The following is a 19905-nucleotide window of genomic DNA, read 5'->3' on the forward strand; positions in this document are numbered from 1 at the left end:
AGATACATTGATGACCTCTTTCTGTTGTGGAAGGGCAACTCTGAACAGTTTACTTCACTTTTATCTGACTTGAATGGAAGTACAAATTTTCTTAAGTTTACAGAAAGTGGTTATGGAAGTACTATCAATTTTTTTGTATATTTCATTGTCCTTTGACAATTTAAATAAAACACAAAGATAATCAACACCCTCACCATATGAAAAGGGGTGTTGTTAAAAGTCAGTTTGTTAGAATGAGCAGCTTACAACAGACAATCTTGTATTCAGATACAAAACTTCCAAACTAAAAGAATTTTCCTTCAGTGAGGTTACATACTGGATAGGTTAAACAACATAGAATGAAAAGTTCATTCTCTTAGAAACCAGAAGACTAAACGTATCCTGCACAGTGAATTCACTACACATTCACTAGACAAAAGTGTTACATCTTCTAATTCATGAACCAATAAGATTTGTTATAGGAGAGCATTTCCTATCTCAATCTCAGTTGATATGTCACTGATTAAAAGTATCATTATTGACCATTGGAAGATCATTTTAGGCACTTTTGAAATAACAAGAATTCTCAGTGACCATCCTTTGTTCATGGCGCACAACTTAAAATCTCTCCTTGAACAGCATCTTCCCGTTCTCCAAATCTAACTGCTTTGGGTACATGCAGGTGCGGCAAATGCAAGCAATATAGATACATTTGCAAATCTTAAGTTCACTTCAAGCCCTTGAATTTAGACATCTGGTAAAGAACAGATACAACTGCAATTCTAAATGTATCATGTATTTGGCTACCTGTGAATCTTGTTGCAGTTTATATATAGGGAAAACAGGTGATTATCTCAGAGAGTCTACAAGCATATGTTAGCAATTAAAAACAAAGAATCCAACAATACTCTAGCTAAACATGCTCTTATTTGTCCATATTTCAGGACATTTTCCTTTTTTGTACTTAATTGTGTCAACTATGATGATTTTTCTGGGGGCTTTAACATTCCTTTAGAATGCCATTAATCTTCATCACAGATCAGGTTGAGACCCCACCACAATCCTGGATGTAATGAGATTATTATCATTAAATGTTTATTATTAGCCCAAAAATTATATTAAAAAGTTTTGTATTCATTAGATTCACTTAAATGTTTGGCATGTATTGTTTTATACATACCTTTTAACTTAATTATTTTAATGTTGTACATTAAAAAAAAACTACACACAATTTGATTTGCTATTGGTTTAAGTCACATGGGCTTTTGTTACCATTTTTAAACTGCTGGCTTAGTATGTTTTGAATTTCTGAAGAAGTTATTTGTCAATTATTAAAGAATGAAAGCACTAAAAGTATTTTACACTGTCCAAAGCTCTTTACTGGTGCTCAGCAGTAGAACTTTTTGGTTTAGTTTCGTTGTTTGTTCTATGTTTGTTCTATGTCGCTTCCTGTAGGATACATTGCCTCCTCTGTTACTAAAGCACAAGGACAATACTGGCTTGTCTCAATTCTAACAATTCAGAATTCTTCCAAAATGTGCATTGCTAGTATCATTTTCCCCTCTCCAGTCACTTTTCCTGACTGAAAATAATCTGCAAGATCTCTTTGAAATCTTGTGCAGAATGGCACTATTTTGTTTCTGGGTAAATGTAAAATCAATTTCTTGGTGCTGTTAGGCATGCCCTGTGCTTGGTTTGGCTATTTGTGACACAATGACTTCATCCAACATATTTAGGAAACTACTAGACTTAATAACGTTTCAGGAAGTCATTCTCTCCTGAGTCTAGTTATTACCATTGATGTTAGAAAAACTTTCAGTCTCATTACCTTCTTATCCTTCCATAACTGACTACTGCAAAATGATATTTACTGGTTTGCTAAGAAGAACAAAAATGTCATCATAGCTCTGACCTACTATGCACAGTGTTCCCCTGTCTGTCTCTCTCTATACATATATAGATATATATTACACTTGATTCTACCTGTCAAGCTTTCAGTTGCCTAAACCTTTTCCAGCATACAAAATACTTTCTGCATTTCTTTACATGTAGAATAGGCAATATGAAAATTTGTATAACTAGTAAACACCTTTGTATGATAAACTAAGGTAGAAGGCATGGATTTCCTGGAAGAAAGATTGTTCCTATGACTTACTGCTTCATTTCCTAACGTAATCTCCTGTTCAACCATTAGAGGTTCTGAAGAGAATTCAGTAATATCTGCAAGAAAATCAAACTTCAAAAAATATTCCTAGAAGAAGTACTTCCCTGAAGATTTTAAAAATGCATTGTTATGTAGCACTTATTTGCCATATCCATTTATCATTCTAATTCCTCATTCTCAGATTCTCCTTTTTATCTTTTTATCTCAAAAAGTCTTTCTCATGATTCCAGAAGTTGGGAAGAGACTTCACTGCTCACCTTCTCTTTGAACCACGTCCTTTACCTTTTTTTTAAAGTAATATCTCTTTTTCACAAGAAAGAAGCAAAAATCTTTTCTCTCCAAAATCCATCTTATTTCACTGATGCTAACATTTTGTAAATTGCTATAAAATGTAATCCGTCAGCAGACCTTTATTTAAAAAAAAAATCACATCCAATCCAGATACCAGTTTGGCTTCACTGTCTGGTTCATAGTATTCATATTACTCTTTTCTCAAGTATAAACAATGTTCTCCTTGTTGTATATGATGATCTACTCAGTTGTGCCTTTCTTGGAGCTCTTAAAAAGCCTTTGGCCATGTTATTCATGATCTCTTGTTTGAGTCAGTGATGTTCATTGCATTTTCTCAAACATTCCTTTCTGGTTTCAAAACTATTACAATAAGAGGTTTTCTGGAGTCAAGCTGGGATGCTTCATATTTTTTTCAGCTACAACAGATTTTAATGCTCCTCAAGACTCAATGGTAGGGTGTCATCCATTCAATATATTTATCTATGTACTTATTTCCAATTTTCACTTTTTTAATTTCATTCTTTTGTTATTTTGATATTCTGTTTCCCACCTTATCATAAAACCATAATTTCAGTATTAATAATAATGCCTTATACAAGTCTGGAAAGAGTAAGTAATTAAATGTTTTTGATTCTTTAGTCTGGTTAAAATTGCAATTACCTAGGAAGGATTTTTCTCCTTTAAGCACAAAATTTTCCTTTTATTTAAATGCGTAGACATTTTCTAGAATCCATATTATCTATGGTAACCTACTATAAAATAACAATTAATCACACTGTCTTCATCTGCTATTGATATTAAGTAAGGGATGAGATGTTAAACCAAGCTCCTACCTGCCTGATTTGGTGGTAGCTCAGGTGAATGCAAATCTCATGGCACTTATTAAAAAGCATAGGGAGTTATTTCACTGATGCACTTCAATTACCATATACTAAACTTCATGAAATTATGTCCACTTTTGAGTGACTCTGGTGGTGTAAGAGGGATAAAGCCCTGACTACATCCTAGCCAACTTGTGCTCATTTAGCAGTTTATACAACTGCTGAATGACAGGGAGGGATAGGTGTTACCATCCCAGTGATAGGGAGGTCTCGATGGGGTTCCCTGCAATGATACCCGATGGAGGCTAGGTACATGTGAGGAAGGTGGCAAAGTCCTAAGATGATTGAGAGCAGGGACATAGGCTGAACTACTGCAGAGATTGTGTGATATATCAGCATGTCCCCATTACATACAAGTTCTATGGACACTGCCAAGCATTCACAGATAAGGGGAAATGAAGGAGGGGTATAATATGAAAAATTCTCCACCGGATGGTGTAAGAAAAGGAGGTATTGCCAGCACAGCTGGCTGGAATTTTACAGATAATTATATGTCATTTGTGAATATTAAAATAATTTATACAAGATGCTTGTGTTACAAATGTATTACAACTGTATGTCATGTGACTATCAAACTGATTTGTACAGAGGTTTGTGCTGAAAAGGTATTTGTAAAGTGCTTGTGTTTGAAATGCATCCACAGTGTGTCCTACCGGAGAGAACAGAAATGTACATGCACTATTGTTACTATTTAAATGTTTATGTTTTAACAGAGGAAACCAGAAGACAGAGGGTTAGCCTCAGTCCAGAAAATTTTAAAATATATCTGAAATTAAATCACTGGGCCTAGACCATAAAGATGGTATCTTTCAGTGCACAGTACAGCCAGCAACACAATGTCTGTACTAGGAAGTTTTCTGTATTGTCTTGGAAGTGTTTTATTGTTTTATGGCTTCCACCAGCTGTGCAAATCTGAACAAAAGCTCTTGTGTGTGTATTTTTTACATGTAGGTGTCAAATCCTGTCAGTAGCTAGTGCTAGTGATAGTGTGAGAAACAAAGTCAGATGGCCAGATGTGACATCATCGTGTAATCAACTCTGAAATAATATTTAGGTATTAGAGAGAGAAACGTCTCTCAGTGAGACTGAGGATTCTGTATTTTGTCTTAGGCCTGACAACAATAGGAACCATTCATCCCATTATCTGCCTTGCTCTATTATGTAAGTTATTAGGGAATAGTCATTCTCTTAGATTCAGTCAGGAATATAGTGAAGCTTAGTTTAGATATTGTTTTTCTTTATTTGTATGAGACTGTCCTTCAATGTTGTTTTAAATATTTCCTGTGATTCTGAACTCTGATGTCACTGTGAATATATATTTAGTATTGTCTTTTATTATTTATTATTAAATATATTTAAACCTTTTATTGCAGCTGAACTTTGTAGAAATATTTAAGTTTTGAGAGTACTTGCATATTTATTTGGTAACACTGTGTGGGCCACTCCTAATAGCCTTGCTCTTTGTCAAACTACCATTTGTGTTAATATTAATTTGACTCAGTATATTGGATACCCTTGGAAGAGACTTAAAGTTGCTGGCAGAAGTGTAGTGGTGACAGTGAAAGCTAACTTATAGTCCTGGCAAGAGGGGACATAGCTAGCAAACCTGTGCCAGTCTTTCCCAAGTGTGTATGTATGTGTGTGTGTTTGTGTGTGTTTGTGTGTATGCAAATCAAATCTCAAAGAGTGTGTGTGTGAGTCAGCTACCTGGCCAGGGACATGAAGCACTGGTTGGACAGAGAGAGTGTTGGAGAACTTGGCTTGGAACCCTAGCTAAGGACTCATCTCTATTGCTGTATAAGTGGGGAGTATTACTGGGAATCTGGAGAAAGTGGGAGAAACCAGGCCAGGATTGACTGTGGTCTCTGTGTACTCTTAAGGGACATTGCACTAGATGGAGAGAGCTGCATCTGGAAATACTGTGTGTGTGTACCTGTCATCCTCCCAGTGAATGTCCTCCCACAGGTGCCAGTGGTGAGGATTGAGGCTCCTTGATTATTTTCCCAGAGGTGGGATATCCATGTCACATATTGGTTGACAGTGGTGGGTCATGGCAGATGGTGAGATGGCTTCACACACAGGGCACCCTTAGAATTTGCACTAGAACCAACCTTCATGGAGGAATTTTGGGGCTAATAAGGTGAAGAATGGTATACCCAATTGATGAATGTGGGACACTCAAACAGGATACTATAAAATGATACAGGACCTCCGCCCCCAAAAAACATATACACTATAACAGTTTTTTTTCTTTTTCATCCCTAACATCCATTCCATTTTTTCCACTGTCATGTCTTGATTTTATTAATTTCTTTTGTACCCCATTTAGTTTATTATGAAGTAATGAATTGGAGAAATTCTCTATTATCCTGGCAAAATTTCCCATGGTCAGTATGATGACTACCTTTGTCTTAACTGAAGAAAGGACATTAGCCTAGCCTAGTGAGATGAATCCAAAGTGTAACAAACGAACACACTAACTAACAAACGAACACACTAACTAACTAACTAACTAACTAACTAACTAACTAACTAACTAACTAACTAACTCACTCACTCACTCACTTACTCACTCACTCACTCACTAAAGTGTTAAAGACTCAGAGTATGGTCAACCTCCCACAAGTAATGACACGAATAATAAATTGAAATGACTTTTGTCCCTTTCTAATAGCGTCTGCAGTTTATTCTGTTTTGTACTAGATATAGGTATTACTGTACCAATTTCATTACAGCTAAATGTCTTCCTAAACAAATTTATCTAATGTCCCCCTGTTGACTCTTACATTTATGATGTTGAAGTTTGATCACTCTGCTCAACTTGGTTTAAGATTGTATTAAACTACAACATGTTAATCCCATAATTGGTATACTACTGAGCTTCTAACTATCTTGCTTCAACTGCCTCTGACTTCTCAGTTTTTGCATCCCAAAACAGGGATTATTTTCCCACTGCCATTAGAAAATATAAAACATTTAAAGAATTTAGAACTAAACTGATTTCGCATTTAAGAGAAAGAACAGTTTGTAGCTATGATCTCCATCCTGCCATTATGTAATTATGCTTGAATCTTAAAATGATTTATTTATTTATTTGTTTGTGTTTGTTTACTGGGAAAGTCTGACTGCTTAATACCCATTTTCAATGGATCCTGGGAAGAAAAGCTCCATTTGCTTACATTGCATTATACTAAGTTCCATTCCAAACACAGAGTAGTTGCATTTCTATTTACATTTATACACAAACCATAGTTACATTTCTGTTTACATTTATACACAACCAGTAACTACACTTATACATATACATTCTAAGATTTTACTCATTTAAACTTCGTATAAATGTGTTCTTCTCTTGGAATTATTATAATCATTGTCTTGGTATAATAATAAATGAGTTTTAATGCATTATAGCTTTGTATAATACGCTGTTTCATTGCACTGTATTATATACTAAATATTTTATATTGTTCTTTGGTTGTATTAGTGAACAGTGGTTATTTCCCTTTTATCCAACTACATTATCCAAAGGTGTGTGTCAATTTAATATTAGAATAATGTTAGTTACAGCCTGCATTTCTTCTCTGCTTTTCTTGTACTCTGTTAGTTTCTTCTAGGTGCAATGACTGAAATGGTTCTGTGTGGTTCAGTGTATTACCTTGTTTTCAAACAATAAATAAATCTCTGTAGCTTGATTAACGGTAGGTGAAAAAGACAGAGACATTTATTTTTCTGAATTATATAACACATTTTAGTAGGTTTAGCTAAGTTATTATAATTCTTAGTATCATATTTGTATAAAATAAATAACAGTACCATAATATACAGTTTCTTATTAACCAATTCATGTGGTTTCTGCAAAGTTATACAGTGTTTATTATTACTCTACAACAATTTTATCTGTTATTACACAGTTAACCAGCATTTTATAGCGAATGCATCCAATTAACATGATGTACTTACCTCTTTTGAGAGGCATTATTGCCTGAAAAGAAAAACAATCATAAGCATTTTTATTGTATAATTTAAAATAAGAAAAAAATTGATAAACATATAAAAATATGTAGTTGATAATGGTAAAAGATGAAAACATACCCTTTCTTCTTTTCTTCTGTTGAATAACTAGAATGATTAAAAAGAACAGAACAACTAAGGAAGCAGATGTTATTCCAAATATGATAGTGCAGGATGGCCCACACTGAGAGGAGTCTGAAAAAAAAATATAAATGAATGCAGTCATTAGTGACTGACTGGATTAGTTTAAAACTGTTCAGAATCATAAATTATAGTAATTTATACATGACTAGGCATGGGGTGTAAGGGCTGTGCACAGTAAGAGTAGCATTGCATTTTTTTTTTTGGAGAGGACAGAGGACAGAACTATTTAACATAGCTTTCTCCTTTACTACCTAACTACCTACATCACACCACTTCACAATCTGTTACTCATGTTTATTGTGTAATTGTAATGTAAATAGTATAAAATTTTAGGCCATGTAACAATATTTATAAGCAACTGTACTTTCATTATGAGTGAAATAATTATATTTGCAGTTGTACTTCTCCCTCAGTTGTATGATATATTTGTTCCCCATCTTTTGTCTAAAACAGTGCTGTATTACATGGACTGTACTACTGTGCAACAGCACTAAGACCATAGATGAAAAAGATCCAAGGACCAGCCCACTAGCAGATTAAGAAAGAGTATATAACAAAAAATAATAAAAATAAAATAAATACATAAATAAATAAGCTGCTTTTCTTCATTAATCTGAAAGACTGTTTAGAAGTCATTCTTGCTTAAATCACATTTGATGATAAAAGATGGTTCCAGCATGCTGAACAGAGAGGGAGAGAGAGAGAGAGAGAGAAGACACATAATGTATCATTTCTTTTAAAAGTAAAACATGTTTTATTGTACAGAGTCAAACATTTTTCTTTTAACTGAAACAATATTTAGATTTGTTAGCACTGAGACCTTCTATGAATGTTTTGTGTTAATGTGAACACCTTCCTATCCTATTTAGTAACCTTTTAATTAGGATTGGCCAAGAAAGAATTAGAATAGGTCTGCTATCTGCAGGCAACATAGTAATATGGTCAGCTGATAATCACTACATAGACATTCACCACAAGCACATACAAAATTTTACCCCACTCTATAGTTGACAAATGTGCATTAACATGCCTTAACAATAGGTGCAAATTTATCTGACTAATAGGGGTAGTATTCAGAATATTCAGTGCTAAGATAATTCGGTTTTCTTAATATATTTTTTTCTTAATGTTACAAAAGCTACAATTAAAAAATAAAGAAATAAGAAAATCCTTTCCTTCTTGTATAATACCTTAGAGATAACTATTTTGTTAATGCAATTGATATACTAATAAAATAAGTACCACGAGGTTGGAATTAATGCAAATCCCACTGGTAAGTGAGACTTCATGCTCTTTGCTAACATACCATCTCATTTCCTTCCCTCTCACAGAGCAGCAATCCATATTTTTTTTCTTGTTGGGCTAAGCTCCCCTGGCCTTATGAGTGTTTTTTTTTTCTGTTCCAAGTTCTGTTAAAATAATATATCTTTTAAATTCTGGTTGTGATGAGTGAGTTAATATTGAGATGCAAATTATGTTCCTGGCAATAGATCATAGAGCTCATGCAAATAATGAAGTGGCAGGACACAAAACTGCTACTGCTCAGACCTAAAATTCTTCCAGTCGAACACTGTATATTTCTGGAATGGCATTTGAGGGCAGATTATAAGCAAGAGTAAACAGTAGCTTGATAACAGGTAATTTATCATCCATATAACTTTTCAGGAATAGAAATTGCTTTTGTGATTGAAATAAGATTATATATATTAATCTGACCATTACTTCTACTTGTCCAACTTCAGAAGTCTGAGGTACACAAAGTCAGAAGGTAATTCTTTTTTTTTTTTTGGTACAAAAAAAAAAACAACCATTATTGGACAAAGATTCTAATAATTTTCATTTACATGATGTATTTCAACAAATATAAGCTAGTGTTGGATAGCATTTTATGTTTTTTTATCCACATTTTGCTGGAGTACATTTCTTGCTTTTATACAACCAAAAACTTATTACTAGAAAATGGAAATCAAAATCTAAACCAACTATATTAGAAGTAGTGAATATAGTAACAGAGATAAAACAACTGGAATTGGGATTTTTAGAAAAAGGTAGGCGCAAACTACATATGAAAAAATAGATATTGTGGGAACAATACATACAGGAAAGAAATGAGGTTTAAATGAAGGCAGGACTTAAATGAGCTATGTAATGTTTGACTGAAAACAATTAGGTAGATTATAAGTGAAATATAATGTTTGCAACTGGGAGTGTGTCAGTATGGTTGTGATGCAAAATGCTTGCAACTAGGATTGTGTCAGTGTGGTTTGCTTTTCTTTTATATAAATGCATGAGTGCTTATGTCGTAAGTGATGGCTTAATAAAGATGTTTGTTGTTTAAAAAATAAAGGGGCAAAAAGTAAATAATTTATATAATGTTGCTTAGGTTATATGATATATAACAATATATGTGAAGCATAATGCTTGTTAATTTTAACTTAATACAGTTCAATTACTTTTAGATAAATGTAAATATGCCTGTGTCACAAGTGTTAATTCAATAAAGGTGTTTAATGAAAAAGAAACTCATGCAGTATGTTTGATAATGCATCATCCTATCAAGATGCTGTTTCTAGAAAATATAAGGGAATAAACCATAAACCATATTTGTCTTGAATCTTGTCATAAGATTTTTAGTGGATGCACCTATCTCTGGTTTACTAATACTGTTGACCTGACAAGCTCTTACCTACCTGTTAACCAAATGTTCCTCCATACATGATTACCGTAATAACCAGCATTTGTCCATGCCTCCCCTTTTCCCTTTGTAAAATATTTCCTCCGCTTTGATCCATTTGCACATTGGTTTAAGTAATTCTACTACTGTAGTGACTTGTCAATTTTCCTAGGGTTTAGTTACGACTTTCTTCACTAACAGTAAGATTACCAATAACAGCTGATCTCCTGAATGATTAAACAGGCAGACCTCTCTGATTCCTGTAAAATAAATATTTTGTTAGGAAAATTGTTTGTACATATTACCAAGATAATAGTACTTGTGTGTCAGCTTTGTATTTGGATAAGGACTTCACAATTCCAGAATGTTTGTCCCCATGTTCTCCTTTCTTCCCTTAGACATCTACAACAATTCAGGTTAGTTTCTGGATAAATATTAATTAGCTTGCTTGGTGTATAGAGATGTACTTGCATTTCCACCAGATGATCCTAAACCTTCTAGTCTTGATTGGTTCCCTAGACATTACAATAATGTTTTTCCATCTACTTTCTGCAATAGTACTTCCTAGGTACTGCTCCCAGGCTACCTTCTCTTTCTGTATGATACTGGTTTTCAGACAGATCAGATTTCTACCTGCTAATGTTATTAGACATTCCATTTTTATCATGCTATCTCTAATTTTCACCAGCCTTTATTTTATAGATAGTCATTCCTGCCATTTTAAGCCTTGCCAGTTTCTCTTTTGGTGCTTGAATTAATCTATCCTGTTTGGTGTTAGATTGGTTTTTACCCATCCCATGGTCAGTAATTATGTATTAGTACTGTTGAGAATAACTGGGATCATACCATAAATAATTTAAGGGGACCCATACATCAGCTAAAGCATTTAGGAGCTGCCTCTGTCCATTAGTAGCACAGGGAACAGTCCTGTGGTACATTTTCTATTACCCATCCATAGATTCAAGTTGTGCTTAAAAAATGGACAGGAATGAAATTTGCGTTATGTGGATGGGGAATCTGTTCCAGAGACATGGCATCTTTTGCAAGATATCCCAGAACCTACAAACATTTCTGTTGATCTTGCAGAAGAGGTTTGGATCTCTGAACTGACTATTTGTCATGCCATTTGACTTGCTGACATGCAGTAGGTCAATCGGTATTGGGTCGGAGAATGCCTTGTATGCCAGACACAGGTCATCCCTTAGCAGTCTATAAGATTCCTATTATAGTGACAGGACTTTGAGTTGGTCCATGTAGGATGTATTATTTCGGTCTTGTATTCCTTTAGAAATGTATCTCTGTGGGCATTACCATTTGATGCATGTGTCTGGACAGATACATGCCAAAGGGAACATTATACTCAACAAATGGCCTAATGCAGTATGAGTAATGGAGGACAATATAATCTCTATATCAAGCTATAATCCCTTTGTTTATAAGCGATGCTATATAGAAGATCATTTTTATGACAGTGGGCACATGCTGGTCAAATGTTAGATCACTATCCACATAAATTTCTAAATCCCAAACAAATGCATCAACTCTTAAGGTCATATTGCCAATGTGGTAGTTCCCTGAAGATTTCCAAAAGGATACAATAATGCATTTTTTGTCATTTAGTTTTATTCTATGTTTCTGGTCCTTGTTACTTGTTTGGGACGGGTCTATATCAGATCATCAAAACGGCTCATTATTGAATGCCGTAACGTCGAACTGCAAAACCCGAACCCTAACAATATTAAAACCTCAAAACAGCAATTTTTTTCCCTGGGAAAAAATTTGCTTTTCCAAGAAGCACACACACACCACAAGCACACTAAAAATCAGCAATCCACACACATACATTTAAAAGTTACATCTAACCCTACACTACACTGCATATGCACTACTATCTATCCACTTACCTTAACCCTGACCCTAACTCTATGGTCCGTCACTATTGCACACACACCTCATCCCCCCATCCCTAACTCACTTAACCCACCCCTAACCCCAAATTCTCACTATCGCACACTCACCTCACCCACGCCCTAACCCTAACTCACCCAAACCATGCCCTAACCCGAACGTCTGCACAGTCACAGACTCACCTTAACCCAACCCGTAACTTTCCACTACATCGCTGAAAACAGCGAAGCTGCAACAGTGGCCAACTGAATTCTTTCCCTAGGAATGAATTTTGTTTTTTGCAGCTTCGCTGTTTTCAGCATTCGCAATATTGGGTTCGATATTAGATCATTCAAAATTCTGCCGTTTCGATGATCTAATATAGACCTGTTTGGGACAAACCTTCCTGCAGGCTGGATAAGTCATATGGGGTTCAATGACCACTCATAGCTTGCCCTCATCTGCACACTTAATTAGCCAGACCCCTTTGGATTGCCTTTTACTTCATATAAGTAGATGCCCAAACAGGAGATGTCCCAGCATTGAACCATTGGGGAATCCACAGCAGACTAGTTTCTTTGTGGGGGTAACTTCCTCTATTTTGATTACTTGCATCCTAACTGGTAGCCAGTTGTCAATCTAGTGGGTGATGTAGCGGTTTATTCCAAGTTCATTTATTTTTATCTTTTCTACTACTCCTGCGTGGGGTGTTGTGTCAAAAGCTTTTGCCATGTCGAGGTATGCAGTGTATGCCATTTTAAATTCATCCATTGCTTTAGTTACATTTTCAAAAAAGTCCACCAGGTTGACTAAACATGACCTGCCTTTGACAAATCCAAACTTAGGTGGGTCCAGTGTTTGGAGGTTCCCTATACCTATATTGATTAGCTCCAGGATAAGTCTTTCCATGGTTTTGCATATGAGTTAGGTCAGATGTATGGGTCTGTAATTGCCTGGGTCTGAGGAAAGTCATCCTGCATGCAGGGAAATGACTGTAGTTGCTCTCAATTTGCCTAATACAAAACCTGTATGGCAGCTGAGGTTAAACAGTTTTTTTGCGGGGAGTTAAACCATGCTTATTTAAGATGCATCCAGTAGGACCTACTGATAAAGTATTTTAGCTTTTGATTGCATTTTTAGGACCTGGTCTTGTGTGATAGTTGGAGATGAGTTGGTTTCTCTTATATCTTGTGAGATAGACAGGGGAGAGAGGGGTAAAATCTGGGCTGAATTTATCAGCCAATGGATTCAGTATATCTTCAGTCTGAATCTAGATATCAATGTTCACATCATTCAGCACATTGCTGCACTGTACTTCTCAGACTTAAGAAAAAGACCTTGTGATTGTCCTTGGCTTGCTTGGATATTTTAGCCTCAAACTTGGCTACAATTTATTTTATTAAGCTCCTGAGTTGTTTATTTCCATGATGAGGACTCTTCTTAATTTTAATCATATTTCTCTTCCTTTTATTATAAATCATGTGCACATTATGGTTCCACTATGGAGTTTGCCCTGCATTAGTTCCTACAGGGTACAGCTGACCTATGCAGCTGTTTACATATGTTTGTACAGTATGGTGGTATACATTTCTGTGTATTCAGTGGATTTAACTGGGTTTTTTGGAGATATGAAGCTCCCCAATGTATCACTTAAGACAAGGTAGTTTGTCTTAGAGAAATTTCTAAAGATACATTGGGTGGTGGGGGGTCACTGACTTCAATTTTATTTTAAAGGAGATGGCTTTATTGATAGACCTAACAAGTGATGAAAAGGGTGGTACAAGATTCCCCCATATTATTAAAGACAAAATCCAAGATGTTGTTCCCCCTAATAGGTACACTGACTAATTGTTTAAAAGTGTTTGCATTGACAAAGTCTAGGAATCTCTGTGCTTTTGTACTAGTTATGGTGTAGGCTTCCCAGTGTATAGCTGGATAGTTTAGATCACCTATGAAGTAGTACTGGGTTTAATATTGAGTAATTTCCATTCCTGTGCATAGGTATTGTGGCTTTCTTCAGTCATAGAAGAAGTTCTATACTTAGATAATGTATGGTTTTATGATGGCTATTTAAACATGAAGAAGCCTAAGTACATTGTGCTGCTTTACCAGCCTTGATATGAGTCTGTTCTGGATGAGGATTTAGACACCATCTTATTTACCCTCTTGAGCAGTAACTGGTCTAAACATGAGGAAGGCATTATATATAGCCTTATACAGCCAGAGCACTCTCTAGTATTTTAAAATATATCTCAATCACTCCATAAATGTCAACATTCTGAAAGGTGAAAAGGGTTTGTAGGGAGTAGAGTTTCTTGTTTCAGACTCTCAGCATGGATCAATAACACATTCATAATTTCCTTAACTTGTTTCATTACATTGGTAGGTTTATTAGGTTGGCATCCCTCAAGTAAAAATCTTAGTCTTTTTGGTACTGCAGAGATTGAGTATGAAAGAATAGGAAAAACTTGATCACCATTACATTTTCATTGACTGGCAGTTCAAGACAATGTTACACATGTATCTGAGAGACAAGCTGAAATAAATGACTGTGTTTATTACTAATTTCACATGATTACTTGTGAATAGCAGGGTCTATGTTAAATAAACAAACGCTTAAAATGTCGAGTATAACATACTCAAACACTTTTAAGTGAATGTTTATTTAACCGACCGCTCAGAATGTCGGAAACTACAATCTCGAAAAGTTTTGTTTGGCCACCTACCCCTCCCATGTGCTACAAGACACGAAACCAACTAACAGCAGGTACATACATATCATAACAAAAACAAAAAAAGGAAAACATACTGTAACATTGCAAGAAGGTGGGCAAGCCCCCCCCTGTACCCCCATGTGAGGGCTGCACCCCCCACACCCCCCCCTACTTAAATATACCAACTCCAAGACCACACCAGTGCAAAAAGGGAAATTCCTCCATTCTGCACCATACGGCACTGTTAGCAATAGCTTACATGACGTACTACGTCACATACATCAGTGCTGGCCAAACGAAATATTTCAGAACTCTGTTTTCCAACATTCTGAGCAGTCAATTAAATAAACGTTTGCTTAAAATTGTTTGAGTATGTTGTACTCAACATTTTAAGCGTTCATTTATTTAACATAGACCCGAACAGCAGAGGTATACACAGTCATTAATTCACAATTTTGAGACAGAGTAGCAGACCGTGTTTGACAGCAAGAAATACTATATGTTAGTGTTCACAGTCAAATGTGATAGAAGCTAATGTAAATAACTACTTTGCCTATTATTTATCTCACATAATCATAATTAAATGTCAGACAGACTCATAGCTAGAAAGTGATTATTTGGAAGGGAGGTAGGTTGTATATGAAGACAAATAACATTAAATTATCTGATTACAGTTAACTGATATTTGATATGCTTTGCTATGAAAGGATAGTGCATGTGGTAGAGAGCAACAGACTGAAATATTTTACTATGGCCATTATTTCTTTCATTCAACCACAGTAATAAAAATTGAGATGTAACAAGTAAGATAGTGACTACTATGGGGGCAGGATGTAGCTTCTGTGAGATAGACATTGTCAATCTAGTTTGTCAAAGCATTTTGTGGCAGGGATGGTGTGGTGGTGGTGTTATGTGGAACAAGCTCAGCTTCAGTGCTATAACAAGGATTTGTTTCATTTCATTGTGCACAATTATCAGAGGCACAGACAATCAGAAAATGGAATTCATAAGGATTGAGGCAGCATTCTAAGTTTGAAAATGACTGTCCCTTGCTGTTACCTGATCATAGTTACACAGTTTTGTCCATATGGCTTCTCTGTAGCAGTATGAAAACCAATAATTATTTTAGGGAAGTTTTAATAAGTATAAACATAAATTGTATATTTAAGTATTTCAGTATTTATTTATTTACTTAAATGTGATATACTAACTTACATCAAAGGTTGATTTTTTTAATATTAGCTATGTATTAACTTGTTATGTTTTGTGACCTTATGGTTAAGCTTAGGTCAGACCTGAACTTTCTGTTCTGATGAAATCCTTCAGGGTACATTTATAGGACAAAAGCACTAAATCTTTGATTTTTTTGTTCAATAAATTTTACTACATTTGTTGGTTAACTGCCCCCAAGTTGTCTATTTGGGACTATGCCTCTGAACTGCAATTGTTTTCTCATGGTTTCTAGTATGCATATGTGTAGAACATGTATAGGGGCATCTATTAATCATCAGAAAACCAACAGAAAGCCTTGCAAATAAGTGTGCCAGTTTTAGCATTAGCAGGTTCTGAAAAATACTAATCTCAACTTTTATTTGTGGACAATTTATGTACGTTTTTCATAGACAGAGAAGTTATAACCTATTGAATGATGCATATTTGCAAGGACAGTATGTGTGCTGAATCTAGTTTGTGTGGTACTTTAGGACTAGAGTGAAGCCATAACATGTTCTGACTTGCATATTGGCTTTCATATGTTCATCTTGTTTTTATAATTTCACTGTATATCAAAACAAAAGTCTTCAAATTCATTTGTTAAAAAAATACACATTTTTTTTCTCATGAGGGAAGTATGTACTATATGAAATCCTAAATATATTTTGTTTTTAAGTCATAAGAACTAACGCCATGATTTATGTGATCTTGAAAAGAAAAATTTTCAAGCATTTGAAATATACGTACAGAATAAAAAGAAAACACTACCAAGACTTTTAAACTTGAGAATCCCAGAGATTCAGCATGCAACTGTAACACTACACTACCTCTACTTCTAAAAGCACAACGCAAGTAGAATTTATAACTGAATATCCAGATTTTTTTTGTCCAAACATTTTTAGTAGAAAATACTAAACTGTTCCAGAGATGTAGCCCTTTATTTGTAGTCACCACCAGCACAAGGCTGGTAAAGTAGCACAATGTACTATAGCTTCTTCATGTCCAAATAGCCACCATAAAAGTCCCAAACCGTATACTAGACAGCTATAGAACTCCCTATATGGCCATTAGAATGCGTCACTGTTGCATTACAATCCATTATGGGTGAGTAAATAACATATTTGAAATGCAGAATCTTGCACGTGCTCAGACTATATCTGTACTGAATATTTCACAGAAGAGCAGCCACACTAAATGCTTCACATTCATGAAAACAATGCTATATTATTATATAGAATAAATAATAAAACAACTTGTTACACTTCATGTACCAGTCACGTCTTTGAATAAAACAACAAATCTAAATATTTTTATATCTGTCACTAATAAATCAATATTCCTGTGTCTAAATCCATTCAGATTGTTGAGACATTTTACTTTACGATGACAACTAACATCCAATATTATATAATACTTTATTTTGCCTCTTATAAATTGTTCATTAATTTTAAATCTGGCCTGATTAGTCAGTAAATAATGCCAGACATAAGAATTCCATACTTCTTTGTTCAGAAAGTGCTTCATCATGCAAAATCTGTTGATATGTAAATTTTTATTGCACTTCCATTGATATTTAAGAACTGCCCTCCAAATATTAAGGACTTCCAGTAATGTTTATAAAGTTCACTGGTGTTTAGTTTCACTCTCATATTACAGACTTCTAATAATATTTATAAAGTGGGCATAGTGTATACGGCCCCTGTATAACTTGCTGTGCTCATTAGTCTAGCAGAGTTGAGAGTATTCTAGGCATCTTCCCACACACCTGCACATCCATACACCCATATCCACACCCATGCATGTGCACACCAATACATACATACGCATTCAGACATTCATATACACAGTCACACTTAGACACTCACCATACACGAGACACACTATCCTCTCACCCAATGCCACTCACAGACACACATCCATATACACACACACACACACACACACACACACACACACACACACACACACACACACACACACACAATAATACCCCTACAGAAATGTAAACACACTGCAACATACATACATGTGCACATACTCATATTCTCCATCACTAGCTTCCTGCAGTCACTTACCTAATCTTACCTTTTACATGATGCCCCTATGCTGTGTTCATTAACATGGCTTGTTGTGCTAATATATAAGGCTGAATGAGTTTCTGAGGCATTCAGCTGCATAAATTCCTTAATACAGATGTTTCTAGGATAAAGCACATGGCTAATTAGCCTCAACTGTTCCCCAAAATCCCTCATTGGTATTGAGCATACCCATGGAGACTGTACACCATGATGATTCTACATGCTGTACAGAAACATTTTGGAGAACCTTTCTCTGAATCAAAAAGGGCTACCACCAAGAAGAAACAGGCTGTGTTAAGGTTTATCACTGGTGTCAACTATTTCTCTATCACAGCCATTAGTAGATGAGCCAAAGCAGGCTTGAACTAAATGAGCTGAATTTGGTTCACGTATTTACATAATGTAAGAACAATAAAACAATACATCCCATCACACTAATGGCAAAAATGTTTTGCTAATGTTTTTCTTTTTTTACTTTAATAAAAATTTCTGGCTCAAGGTTCATCCTGATCTGTCACTGAATGTTGCTATGGCCAACATTATTTAGGGTCAGAAAAGAGCATAACTTTCTGAGTGTGCATGGAGAATCAGGCCCGCATCTCAAAATTCACAGGCTGCTAAGGAGTAATCACATGGATGGATGTGATATGATATCATATGATACCATATATATCATATATCATATCTACAAGCATTGTTCCCACTGTGCAGTTTTTCGCAGAATGTCCAGATTTTTGCCTCATATCCATGGCCCATTTTTCATAAAACTGTGTTTTTTTCTGGTGAATTATTGACAAATCATTAAAGTTTGAAGATAGAAAATAATGAAGACATTTGAGTTTCAGACTTCATACCCTTCAGAAATTTCATGCTAAAGTAAAATCTGTTATTCTATCAACAGAAAGAGCAGTATTTAAAAAATATCCTTAATTTTGGGGCATTGTTCCCCCCATCATTTATAACTTTGTCCAGATTTCCTGTTCTAAGAGATTGAGAGGTGTGTCTACAGGCTAAGAACAACAGTCCATAATGTCTCTTATAAGACGACACTATAAACATTTTAGCAGAATATAGAGCCAGGATAATCTTAGATTTGCTAACGCTGTTTCAGTTTTTAAAATCAGCAGATTAATTGTTCTAAGAGCTGACGGTTTTTTTGACAAAACATTTATTAATCTAGCATTTTTGCTTAGTGCTCTTATTAGTCTCTAGTTCTACTTGACATCTGTAATTAAAGACAATCAAACAAATGACTATACTAAAAAGCTCTATGGAAAGAGTAATGGATTCTCTCTTAGTTACTATATGTTTGAGAACAGAAATTTAGAGTCTGCTACTTTTTTCCAATAATCCAGGCCAATAAGGTCTCCTAGGTAAGTACAACTGCAGAGCATTTTCTAAGACTTTTCTCATGTTTCTTTATATACCACAGTGTTAACAGTTCATCAGGTAGCACATTTACATTTGCTACTGGAAGAACAGAAGGCTGTGACGTCTGTTTCCAAAGCAGGCAGCTGGACTAATTTGCCAGTACTGATGCTGTGATGTAGCATAAGGGGGATGCTTCACTCCTTCAGGTACCTTCCTTTAGATGATATGGTCATTATGGTCATGTGAGACCCCATCTGTCTGAGTTGATGGCAACTCAGGTAGTTCCATGGGTACATAGGAGATTATTAGGTTAGCAGGCCTGTAGCCCTTACAAGCCTTGCCAGGTTAATCCCAAGTTGCCTCCATTGTCCTTGGTTATATAGACATAATTCACAGAGTGACTCTATGATAAACACTGACTGCCCCTGTCCATGAGGGACATGAGTGCCATCCACAGGGTGAATTTGCTGTCTCCCATTTATTTGTCCAGGTTGCTCTT

At 35.3% G+C, this 19905-nt stretch overlaps 1 protein-coding gene across 1 annotated transcript in view; it reads right to left on the bottom strand.

Moving 5' to 3' along the window:
• Positions 1-19905, bottom strand: part of LOC122801624 (signal-regulatory protein beta-2-like) — a 547020-nt gene that overhangs the window by 293714 nt on the left and 233401 nt on the right. Inside the window, exons 4-5 of the mRNA XM_044071104.1 lie at positions 7408-7521; positions 7276-7297 (exon numbers count right to left, since the gene is read on the bottom strand). Of these exons, the coding sequence (XP_043927039.1) occupies positions 7276-7297; positions 7408-7521 (136 nt within the window). The remainder of the gene's footprint in view (positions 1-7275; positions 7298-7407; positions 7522-19905) is intronic.

Source organism: Protopterus annectens, chromosome 5.part0 (assembly GCF_019279795.1).
Source record: "Protopterus annectens isolate FY-2018-M chromosome 5.part0, PAN1.0, whole genome shotgun sequence".
Taxonomy (NCBI): domain Eukaryota; kingdom Metazoa; phylum Chordata; order Ceratodontiformes; family Protopteridae; genus Protopterus; species Protopterus annectens.